The sequence below is a fragment of the Oncorhynchus clarkii genome, chromosome 17 (genome assembly GCF_045791955.1).
Source record: "Oncorhynchus clarkii lewisi isolate Uvic-CL-2024 chromosome 17, UVic_Ocla_1.0, whole genome shotgun sequence".
Classification (NCBI taxonomy): Eukaryota; Metazoa; Chordata; class Actinopteri; order Salmoniformes; family Salmonidae; genus Oncorhynchus; species Oncorhynchus clarkii.
The window spans coordinates 10482720-10495219 of record NC_092163.1 but is presented as its reverse complement, the minus strand read 5'-3'; the positions used below and the strand labels follow the sequence as shown (position 1 = coordinate 10495219).

The window sequence follows — 12500 nt, the reverse complement described above, 5'->3', positions numbered from 1 at the left end:
TAGTACTTGACAGTGTTGAAGGTCCTCTCCTCAGTGTGGTATTAATATGGTAGTAACAGTATAGTACTTGACAGTGTTGAAGGTCCTCAGTGTGGTATTAACATGGTAGTAACAGTATAGTACTTGACAGTGTTGAAGGTCCTCTCCTCAGTGTGGTATTAATATGGTAGTAACAGTGTTGAAGGTCCCCAGTGTGGTATTAATATGGTAGTAACAGTATAGTACTTGACAGTGTTGAAGGTTCTCTCCTCAGTGTGGTATTAATATGGTAGTAACAGTGTTGAAGGTCCTCAGTGTGGTATTAATATGGTAGTAACAGTATAGTACTTGACAGTGTTGAAGGTCCTCAGTGTGGTATTAATATGGTAGTAACAGTATAGTACTTGACAGTGTTGAAGGTCCTCTCCTCAGTGTGGTATTTGGGGACAGGTTGGCCCTTGGCGTGGGCCATCTTCAGCACCTCAATGTTCTGCATACACTCCTCTGCCAGCTTCTCAAACCTGACAACAGCAACACACACGCACATTACACACACACGTACACACACAGTGTACACACACAGTGTACACACACAGTGTACACACACACACACACACACACACACACACACACACACACACACACACACACACACACACACACACACACACACAGCCACGTTGGAGGGTTGAATGTCTACTCCACCAGCCACGTTGGCAGGGTTGAATGTCTACTCCACCAGCCACGTTGGTGGGTTGAATGTCTATATCATCAGCCACGTTGGCAGGGTTGAATGTCTATATCACCAGCCACGTTGGCAGGGTTGAATGTCTACTCCATCAGCCACGTTGGAGGGTTGAATGTCTATTTCATCAGCCACGTTGGCAGGGTTGAATGTCTACTCCACCAGCCACGTTGGCAGGGTTGAATGTCTACTCCACCAGCCACGTTGGCAGGGTTGAATGTCTATATCACCAGCCACGTTGGCAGGGTTGAATGTCTATATCACCAGCCACGTTGGTGGGTTGAATGTCTATATCACCAGCCACGTTGGTGGGTTGAATGTCTATATCACCAGCCACGTTGGAGGGTTGAATGTCTACTCCATCAGCCACGTTGGTGGGTTGAATGTCTATATCATCAGCCACGTTGGCAGGGTTGAATGTCTACTCCACCAGCCACGTTGGTGGGTTGAATGTCTATATCATCAGCCACGTTGGAGGGTTGAATGTCTACTCCACCAGCCACGTTGGCAGGGTTGAATGTCTATATCACCAGCCACGTTGGCAGGGTTGAATGTCTACTCCACCAGCCACGTTGGCAGGGTTGAATGTCTATATCACCAGCCACGTTGGCAGGGTTGAATGTCTACTCCACCAGCCACGTTGGCAGGGTTGAATGTCTATATCACCAGCCACGTTAGCAGGGTTGAATGTCTATATCACCAGCCACGTTGGTGGGTTGAATGTCTATATCACCAGCCACGTTGGCAGGGTTGAATGTCTATATCACCAGCCACGTTGGCAGGGTTGAATGTCTATATCATCAGCCACGTTGGCAGGGTTGAATGTCTATTTCACCAGCCACGTTGGCAGGGTTGAATGTCTATATCACCAGCCACGTTGGCAGGGTTGAATGTCTATATCATCAGCCACGTTGGCAGGGTTGAATGTCTATATCACCAGCCACGTTGGCAGGGTTGAATGTCTATATCATCAGCCACGTTGGCAGGGTTGAATGTCTATATCATCAGCCACGTTGGCAGGGTTGAATGTCTATATCACCAGCCACGTTGGCAGGGTTGAATGTCTATATCACCAGCCACGTTGGCAGGGTTGAATGTCTACTCCACCAGCCACGTTGGTGGGTTGAATGTCTATATCACCAGCCACGTTGGAGGGTTGAATGTCTATATCACCAGCCACGTTGGCAGGGTTGAATGTCTACTCCACCAGCCACGTTGGTGGGTTGAATGTCTATATCACCAGCCACGTTGGAGGGTTGAATGTCTATATCACCAGCCACGTTGGAGGGTTGAATGTCTATATCACCAGCCACGTTGGAGGGTTGAATGTCTATATCACCAGCCACGTTGGAGGGTTGAATGTCTATATCACCAGCCACGTTGGTGGGTTGAATGTCTATATCACCAGCCACGTTGGAGGGTTGAATGTCTATATCACCAGCCACGTTGGCAGGGTTGAATGTCTATATCATCAGCCACGTTGGCAGGGTTGAATGTCTACTCCACCAGCCACGTCGGCAGGGTTGAATGTCTATATCACCAGCCACGTTGGCAGGGTTGAATGTCTATATCGCCAGCCACGTTGGTGGGTTGAATGTCTATATCACCAGCCACGTCGGCAGGTGGTCACACAGAGCATTTGGGTACCGTTTTTTTCATCCAAAACCCACATGTAGAAGAAGTTAATTGACCACACCTACTAATTGACTACGACTCCTAATTGGCCACACCTACTAATTGACTACGACTCCTAATTGGCCCCACCTACTAATTGACTAAGCCTCCTAATTGGCCGCGCCTACGAAACGGCCACACCGGATCCTAATTATTGTGTGTCTCTTTACAGAGTGTTTCTGAGCAGTGTGAGAGGAACGAGGTAGATCTATACATACTGTGTGGTGTGCTGGTCCTGGTTGCTTTAATGACCTTTTAACACGGCCTGTATTTGAACCTCTTTTTAAACACGTCTGCTTTATAATAAATATGTATTGAACTGACGTTCATCAGTCCGCTAATTCTTTCAACCTCTTGATGTGCTCGGTGTACTGACGAACGCTCGTGCACACTCACACACACACACACACTCACACACGTGTTGCCACTAACCTGGAGGTCTCGGCCACACTTCCCATGTGAGTGAACTGCTGGGAGTAAGCCAGACATTTCTGTAGAGAGAAACACATCCTGTGTTATTAATGTACTAACAACATGTTATGAATCTATTATAACACGTTGGACTGATTATATAGATGTATACACACACACAGTACCAGTCAGAAGTTTGGGCACACCTGCTCATTCCAGGGTTTTTATTTCTTTATTTTTACTATTTTCTACATTGTAGAATAATAGTGAAGAAATCGAAACTATGAAGTAACACATATGCAATCATGTAGTAACCAAAAAAGTGTTCAACAAATCAAAATATATTTTATATATGATTACAGCTTGGAATGAGAAGCTGTCCAAACTTTTGACTGGTACTATGTATATGTGTATGTATGTATGTATGTATGTGTATGTATGTATGTGTATGTATGTATGTGTATGTGTATGTGTATGTATGTATGTGTATGTGTATGTGTATGTATGTGTATGTGTGTGTGTGCGTGTGTGTTTGTATGTATGTATATATTTTTTTTTATTTAACTAGGCAAGTCAGTTAAGAACTAATTCTTATTTTCTACAACGGCCTAGAAACAGTGGGTTAACTGCCTGTTCAGGGGCAGAACGACAGATTTGTACATTGCCAGCTCGGGGGTTCCAACTTGCAACCTTCCGGTTACTAGTCCAATGCTCTAACCACTAGGCTCCCTGCCGCCCCGTATATGTGTGTGTGTGTGTGTGTGTGTGTGTGTGTGTGTGTGTGTGTGTGTGTGTGTGTGTGTGTGTGTGTGTGTGTGTGTGTGTGTGTATTGTTTTATTGTTGGTGCGGTGTTATATAAATATATTGTTTTAAATATATGCTGAAGGGGTGGGCTGTTTAATAAGTTGTCATAAGAGTGTTATAACCTGGTGCTGCTGTCGGAGGAGCTCCATGTTAATGCAGTAAGAGTTGTCATAAGAGTGTTATAACCTGGTGCTGCTGTCGGAGGAGCTCCATGTTAATGCAGTAAGAGTTGTCATAAGAGTGTTATAACCTGGTGCTGCTGTCGGAGGAGCTCCATGTTAATGCAGTAAGAGTTGTCATAAGAGTGTTATAACCTGGTGCTGCTGTCGGAGGAGCTCCATGTTAATGCAGTAAGAGTTGTCATAAGAGTGTTATAACCTGGTGCTGCTGTCGGAGGAGCTCCATGTTAATGCAGTAAGAGTTGTCATAAGAGTGTTATAACCTGGTGCTGCTGTCGGAGGAGCTCCATGTTAATGCAGTAAGAGTTGTCATAAGAGTGTTATAACCTGGTGCTGCTGTCGGAGGAGCTCCGTGTTAATGCAGTAAGAGTTGTCATAAGAGTGTTATAACCTGGTGCTGCTGTCGGAGGAGCTCCATGTTAATGCAGTAAGAGTTGTCATAAGAGTGTTATAACCTGGTGCTGCTGTCGGAGGAGCTCCGTGTTAATGCAGTAAGAGTTGTCATAAGAGTGTTATAACCTGGTGCTGCTGTCGGAGGAGCTCCATGTTAATGCAGTAAGAGTTGTCATAAGAGTGTTATAACCTGGTGCTGCTGTCGGAGGAGCTCCATGTTAATGCAGTAAGAGTTGTCATAAGAGTGTTATAACCTGGTGCTGCTGTCGGAGGAGCTCCATGTTAATGCAGTAAGAGTTGTCATAAGAGTGTTATAACCTGGTGCTGCTGTCGGAGGAGCTCCATGTTAATGCAGTAAGAGTTGTCATAAGAGTGTTATAACCTGGTGCTGCTGTCGGAGGAGCTCCATGTTAATGCAGTAAGAGTTGTCATAAGAGTGTTATAACCTGGTGCTGCTGTCGGAGGAGCTCCATGAGGCTGTTGTACTGCTCTGAGGAGCGAGGAGAGGAACGAGACCGAGCCAGAGAGTAGTCCTCCTCACTGACTGGAGCACTGGGGACCTGTGGGAGGAAACGGGATACCGAGTCAGAGAGTAGTCCTCCTCACTGACTGGAGCACTGGGGACCTGTGGGAGGAAACGGGATACCGAGTCAGAGAGTAGTCCTCCTCACTGACTGGAGCACTGGGGACCTGTGGGAGGAAACGGGAGACCGAGCCAGAGAGTAGTCCTCCTCACTGACTGGAGCACTGGGGACCTGTGGGAGGAAACGGGAGACCGAGTCAGAGAGTAGTCCTCCTCACTGACTGGAGCACTGGGGACCTGTGGGAGGAAACGGGAGACCGAGTCAGAGAGTAGTCCTCCTCACTGACTGGAGCACTGGGGACCTGTGGGAGGAAACGGGAGACCGAGTCAGAGAGTAGTTCTCCTCACTGACTGGAGCACTGGGGACCTGTGGGAGGAAACGGAAACGGGAGACCGAGTCAGAGAGTAGTCCTCCTCACTGACTGGAGCACTGGGGACCTGTGGGAGGAAACGGAAACGGGAGACCGAGTCAGAGAGTAGTCCTCCTCACTGACTGGAGCACTGGGGACCTGTGGGAGGAAACGGAAACGGGATACCGAGTCAGAGAGTAGTCCTCCTCACTGACTGGAGCACTGGGGACCTGTGGGAGGAAACGGAAACGGGAGACCGAGTCAGAGAGTAGTCCTCCTCACTGACTGGAGCACTGGGGACCTGTGGGAGGAAACGGAAACGGGAGACCGAGTCAGAGAGTAGTCCTCCTCACTGACTGGAGCACTGGGGACCTGTGGGAGGAAACGGAAACGGGAGACCGAGTCAGAGAGTAGTCCTCCTCACTGACTGGAGCACTGGGGACCTGTGGGAGGAAACGGAAACGGGAGACCGAGTCAGAGAGTAGTCCTCCTCACTGACTGGAGCACTGGGGACCTGTGGGAGGAAACGGGAGACCGAGCCAGAGAGTAGTCCTCCTCACTGACTGGAGCACTGGGAACCTGTGGGAGGAAACGGGAGACCGAGTCAGAGAGTAGTTCTCCTCACTGACTGGAGCACTGGGGACCTGTGGGAGGAAACGGAAACGGGAGACCGAGTCAGAGAGTAGTTCTCCTCACTGACTGGAGCACTGGGAACCTGTGGGAGGAAACGGGAGACCGAGTCAGAGAGTAGTTCTCCTCACTGACTGGAGCACTGGGGACCTGTGGGAGGAAACGGAAACGGGAGACCGAGTCAGAGAGTAGTTCTCCTCACTGACTGGAGCACTGGGGACCTGTGGGAGGAAACGGAAACGGGAGACCGAGTCAGAGAGTAGTTCTCCTCACTGACTGGAGCACTGGGGACCTGTGGGAGGAAACGGAAACGGGAGACCGAGTCAGAGAGTAGTTCTCCTCACTGACTGGAGCACTGGGGACCTGTGGGAGGAAACGGAAACGGGAGACCGAGTCAGAGAGTAGTCCTCCTCACTGACTGGAGCACTGGGGACCTGTGGGAGGAAACGGAAACGGGAGACCGAGTCAGAGAGTAGTTCTCCTCACTGACTGGAGCACTGGGGACCTGTGGGAGGAAACGGAAACGGGAGACCGAGTCAGAGAGTAGTATGGGGACCTGTGGGAGGAAACGGAAACGGGAGACCGAGTCTCCTCACTGACTGGAGCACTGGGGACCTGTGGGAGGAAACGGAAACGGGAGACCGAGTCAGAGAGTAGTTCTCCTCACTGACTGGAGCACTGGGGACCTGTGGGAGGAAACGGAAACGGGAGACCGAGTCAGAGAGTAGTCCTCCTCACTGACTGGAGCACTGGGGACCTGTGGGAGGAAACGGAAACGGGAGACCGAGTCAGAGAGTAGTCCTCCTCACTGACTGGAGCACTGGGGACCTGTGGGAGGAAACGGAAACGGGAGACCGAGTCAGAGAGTAGTCCTCCTCACTGACAGGAGCACTGGGGACATGTGGGAGTAAACGGAAACGGGAGACCGGGTCAGAGAGTAGTCCTCCTCACTGACTGGAGCACTGGGGACCTGTGGGAGGAAACGGAAACGGGAGACCGAGTCAGAGAGTAGTCCTCCTCACTGACTGGAGCACTGGGGACCTGTGGGAGGAAACGGAAACGGGAGACCGAGTCAGAGAGTAGTCCTCCTCACTGACTGGAGCACTGGGGACCTGTGGGAGGAAACGGAAACGGGAGACCGAGTCAGAGAGTAGTCCTCCTCACTGACTGGAGCACTGGGGACCTGTGGGAGGAAACGGAAACGGGAGACCGAGTCAGAGAGTAGTCCTCCTCACTGACTGGAGCACTGGGGACCTGTGGGAGGAAACGGAAACGGGAGACCGAGTCAGAGAGTAGTCCTCCTCACTGACTGGAGCACTGGGGACCTGTGGGAGGAAACGGGAGACCGAGTCAGAGAGTAGTCCTCCTCACTGACTGGAGCACTGGGGACCTGTGGGAGGAAACGGGAGACCGAGTCAGAGAGTAGTCCTCCTCACTGACTGGAGCACTGGGGACCTGTGGGAGGAAACGGGAGACCGAGTCAGAGAGTAGTCCTCCTCACTGACTGGAGCACTGGGGACCTGTGGGAGGAAACGGGAGACCGAGTCAGAGAGTAGTCCTCCTCACTGACTGGAGCACTGGGGACCTGTGGGAGGAAACGGGAGACCGAGTCAGAGAGTAGTCCTCCTCACTGACTGGAGCACTGGGGACCTGTGGGAGGAAACGGGAGACCGAGTCAGAGAGTAGTCCTCCTCACTGACTGGAGCACTGGGGACCTGTGGGAGGAAACGGGAGACCGAGTCAGAGAGTAGTCCTCCTCACTGACTGGAGCACTGGGGACCTGTGGGAGGAAACGGGAGACCGAGTCAGAGAGTAGTCCTCCTCACTGACTGGAGCACTGGGGACCTGTGGGAGGAAACGGGAGACCGAGTCAGAGAGTAGTCCTCCTCACTGACTGGAGCACTGGGGACCTGTGGGAGGAAACGGGAGACCGAGTCAGAGAGTAGTCCTCCTCACTGACTGGAGCACTGGGGACCTGTGGGAGGAAACGGGAGACCGAGTCAGAGAGTAGTCCTCCTCACTGACTGGAGCACTGGGGACCTGTGGGAGGAAACGGGAGACCGAGTCAGAGAGTAGTCCTCCTCACTGACTGGAGCACTGGGGACCTGTGGGAGGAAACGGGAGACCGAGTCAGAGAGTAGTTCTCCTCACTGACTGGAGCACTGGGGACCTGTGGGAGGAAACGGGAGACCGAGTCAGAGAGTAGTCCTCCTCACTGACTGGAGCACTGGGGACCTGTGGGAGGAAACGGGAGACCGAGTCAGAGAGTAGTCCTCCTCACTGACTGGAGCACTGGGGACCTGTGGGAGGAAACGGGAGACCGAGTCAGAGAGTAGTCCTCCTCACTGACTGGAGCACTGGGGACCTGTGGGAGGAAACGGGAGACCGAGCCAGAGAGTAGTCCTCCTCACTGACTGGAGCACTGGGGACCTGTGGGAGGAAACGGGAGACCGAGCCAGAGAGTAGTTCTCCTCACTGACTGGAGCACTGGGGACCTGTGGGAGGAAACGGGAGACCGAGTCAGAGAGTAGTTCTCCTCACTGACTGGAGCACTGGGGACCTGTGGGAGGAAACAGGAGACCGAGTCAGAGAGTAGTCCTCCTCACTGACTGGAGCACTGGGGACCTGTGGGAGGAAACGGGATACCGAGTCAGAGAGTAGTCCTCCTCACTGACTGGAGCACTGGGGACCTGTGGGAGGAAACGGGAGACCGAGTCAGAGAGTAGTCCTCCTCACTGACTGGAGCACTGGGGACCTGTGGGAGGAAACGGGAGACCGAGTCAGAGAGTAGTCCTCCTCACTGACTGGAGCACTGGGGACCTGTGGGAGGAAACGGGAGACCGAGTCAGAGAGTAGTCCTCCTCACTGACTGGAGCACTGGGGACCTGTGGGAGGAAACGGGAGACCGAGTCAGAGAGTAGTCCTCCTCACTGACTGGAGCACTGGGGACCTGTGGGAGGAAACGGGAGACCGAGTCAGAGAGTAGTTCTCCTCACTGACTGGAGCACTGGGGACCTGTGGGAGGAAACGGGAGACCGAGTCAGAGAGTAGTCCTCCTCACTGACTGGAGCACTGGGGACCTGTGGGAGGAAACGGGAGACCGAGTCAGAGAGTAGTCCTCCTCACTGACTGGAGCACTGGGGACCTGTGGGAGGAAACGGGAGACCGAGTCAGAGAGTAGTCCTCCTCACTGACTGGAGCACTGGGGACCTGTGGGAGGAAACGGGAGACCGAGTCAGAGAGTAGTCCTCCTCACTGACTGGAGCACTGGGGACCTGTGGGAGGAAACGGGAGACCGAGTCAGAGAGTAGTCCTCCTCCGGAGAGGGAGAGGAGACAGGGGGGAGAGGGAGAGGAGACAGGGGGGAGGGGGAGAGGAGACAGGGGGAGGGGGAGAGGAGACAGGGGGGAGAGGGAGAGGAGACAGGGGGGAGGGGGAGAGGAGACAGGGGGAGAGGAGACAGGGGAGAGGAGACAGGGGGAAGGGGGAGAGGAGACAGGGGGGAGGTGGAGAGGAGACAGGGGGGAGAGGGAGAGGGGACAGGGGGGAGGGGGAGAGGAGACAGGAGAGAGGGGGAGAGGAGACAGGGGGGAGAGGGAGAGGAGACAGGGGGGAGAGGAGACAGGGGGGAGGGGGAGAGGAGACAGGGGGGAGAGGGAGAGGAGACAGGGGGGAGGGGGAGAGGAGACAGGGGGGAGGGGGAGAGGAGACAGGGGGAGAGGAGACAGGGGGAAGGGGGAGAGGAGACAGGGGGGAGGTGGAGAGGAGACAGGGGGGAGGTGGAGAGGAGACGGGGGAGAGGAGACAGGGGGAAGGGGGAGAGGAGACAGGGAGAAGGGGGAGAGGAGACAGGGAGAAGGGGGAGAGGAGACAGGGGAGAGAGGAGACAGGGGGGAGAGGAGACAGGGGGAAGGGGGAGAGGAGACAGGGGGAGGGGAGATGGGGGAGAGGAGACAGGGGGAAGGGGGAGAGGAGACAGGGGGAGAGGAGACAGGGGGAAGGGGGAGAGGAGACAGGGGGAGAGGAGACGGGGGAGAGGAGACAGGGGGGAGGTGGAGAGGAGACAGGGGGGAGAGGAGACAGGGGGAAGGGGGAGAGGAGACAGGGGAGAGAGGAGACAGGGGGAGGGGAGACGGGGGAGAGGAGACAGGGGGAAGGGGGAGAGGAGACAGGGGGAGAGGAGACGGGGGAGAGGAGACAGGGGGAAGGGGGAGAGGAGACAGGGGGGAGGGGGAGAGGAGACAGGGGGGAGGGGGAGAGGAGACAGGGGGAGAGGAGACGGGGGAGAGGAGACAGGGGGAAGGGGGAGAGGAGACAGGGGGGAGGTGGAGAGGAGACAGGGGGGAGAGGAGACAGGGGGAAGGGGGAGAGGAGACAGGGGGAAGGGGGAGAGGAGACAGGGGGAAGAGGAGACAGGGGGAAGGGGGAAAGGAGACAGGGGGAAGAGGAGACAGGGGGAAGGGGGAGAGGAGACAGGGGGGAGAGGGAGAGGAGGCAGGGGGAAGATGAGACAGGGGGAAGGGGGAGAGGAGACAGGGGGGAGAAGGAGAGGAGACAGGGGGAAGAGGAGACAGGGGGAGGGGGAGAGGAGACAGGGGGAAGGGGGAGAGGAGACAGGGGGGAGAAGGAGAGGAGACAGGGGGAAGAGGAGACAGGGGGAAGGGGGAGAGGAGACAGGGGGAGAGGAGACAGGGGGAAGGGGGAGAGGAGACAGGGGAGAGAGGAGACAGGGGGAGGGGGAGAGGAGACAGGGGGAGGGGGAGAGGAGACAGGGGGGAGAGGGAGAGGAGACAGGGGGAAGAGGAGACAGGGGGAGGGGGGAGAGGAGACAGGGGGGAGAGGGAGAGGAGACAGGGGGAAGAGGAGACAGGGGGAAGGGGAGGAGGAGACAGGGGGGAGAGGAGACAGGGGGGAGAGGAGACAGGGGAGAGAGGAGACAGGGGAGAGAGGATACAGGGGAGAGAGGAGACAGGGGGACGGGGGAGAGGAGACAGGGGGGAGAGGAGACAGGGGGGAGAGGAGACAGGGGGGAGAGGAGACAGGGGGGAGAGTAGACAGGGGGAAGGGGGAGAGGAGACAGGGGAGAGAGGAGACAGGGGGGGAGAGGAGACAGGGGGGAGAGGAGACAGGGGGAAGAGGAGACAGGGGGAAGAGGAGACAGGGGGGAGGGGGAGAGGAGACAGGGGGAGAGGAGACAGGGGGAGAGGAGACAGGGGAGAGAGGAGACAGGGGGAGAGGAGACAGGGGGAGAGGAGACAGGGGGGAGAGGAGTGGGTGTGTGTGTGTGTGTGTGTGGGGGGGAGAGAAGGGGGTTGGGTGGAGGGGTGTGTGAAATTGTTCATGTCAAGGGATGAATTTAATTTAACACATAAACAAATATGCACACACACACACACAGTTACCGACACACTGACACACACACAAAAGAGAGTGAGATAGAGAGAGGTGTGAAAAGTCAACAGCAGGAGATTATATATCTCTCTCACACACACACGTGTCTTGGTCTCCCCCTGTCCTCTCCATCTGTTCCTGGCTTCTCCTGCAGTCTCAATGTTCCTCCTTTCCCTCCCCCAACTCCCTCCCCCCCCCCCTCCATCTCCTCCCTCCATCCCTCCTTTCCCTCCCCCTGCCCTCCTTAACACACACACACACACACGTGTCTTGGTCTCCCCCTGTCCTCTCCATCTGTTCCTGGCTTCTCCTGCAGTCTCAATGTTCCTCCTTTCCCTCCATCCTCTCCCTCCCCCTGCCCTCCTTAACCTTAACACACACAGTCCTCCTCTCTTTCCCTCCCTCTCTTTCCCTCCCCCTGCCCTCCTTGACACACAGTCCTCTCTCTCCCTACCTCCTTTCCCTCCCCTCCTTTCCCTCCCTCCCTCCCTCCCCCTGCCCTCCTTGACACACACAGTCCTCTCTCACCCTACCTCCTTTCCCTCCCCCTGCCCTCCTTTCCCTCCCCCTGCCCTCCTTTCCCTCCCTCCCTCCCTCTCTCTCCCTCCCTCCCTCTCTTTCCCTCCCCCTGCCCTCCTTGACACACACAGTCCTCTCTCACCCTACCTCCTTTCCCTCCCCCTGCCCTCCTTTCCCTCCCCCTGCCCTCCTTTCCCTCCCTCCCTCCCTCCCTCTCTCTCCCCCTGCCCTCCTTGACACACACAGTCCTCTCTCTCCCTACTTCCTTTCCCTCCCCCTGCCCTCCTTTCCCTCCTTTCCCTCCCTCTCTCTCCCTCCCTCCCTCTCTCTCCCTCCCCCTGCCCTCCTTTCCCTCCCTCCCTCCCTCTCTCTCCCTCCCTCTCTCTCCCTCCCTCTCTCTCCCTCCCCCTGCCCTCCTTGACACACACAGTCCTCCTCGTGTTGGAAAAATAAAGTGTGAAGAGTAAAAGCCTCCACCTTGGTGATGTCTACAGGCAGGCCTCCCTTGGTGGCGCTGATCATCTGGTCCAGTCCTTTAGCGTGTCGGAGATGGACCGCCGCTCCCTGCATGTCCCTCATCTGTTTAGAACGCAGCGCCGCGCGGACGAACGCCTGTCGCCGCAGCAACAGGAAGTCCAACTGCTGCTGGGCTGCACCACAGGAAGGGACGTCACAGGGGGGAGGGAGGGAGTCAGGATGTGGATGTATGTGTGAGGGAGGGGGAGAGGGAAATGTGTGTGTGTGTGTGTGTGTAGGGAGACATCAGAGTGGCTAATGAGGTGTCAATGGGAGAATGAATTTTCAAGGGATGAATTTAACACATCTATGAATATGTGCACAC

The 12500-nt window shown here is 55.2% G+C and overlaps 1 protein-coding gene across 1 annotated transcript in view; it reads right to left on the bottom strand.

Moving 5' to 3' along the window:
• LOC139370238 (coiled-coil and C2 domain-containing protein 1A-like) overlaps positions 1-12500 on the bottom strand; it is a 40441-nt gene that overhangs the window by 19397 nt on the left and 8544 nt on the right. Inside the window, exons 14-17 of the mRNA XM_071109594.1 lie at positions 12137-12309; positions 4633-4746; positions 2831-2889; positions 384-500 (exon numbers count right to left, since the gene is read on the bottom strand). Coding sequence (XP_070965695.1) covers positions 384-500; positions 2831-2889; positions 4633-4746; positions 12137-12309 — 463 coding nt within the window. The remainder of the gene's footprint in view (positions 1-383; positions 501-2830; positions 2890-4632; positions 4747-12136; positions 12310-12500) is intronic.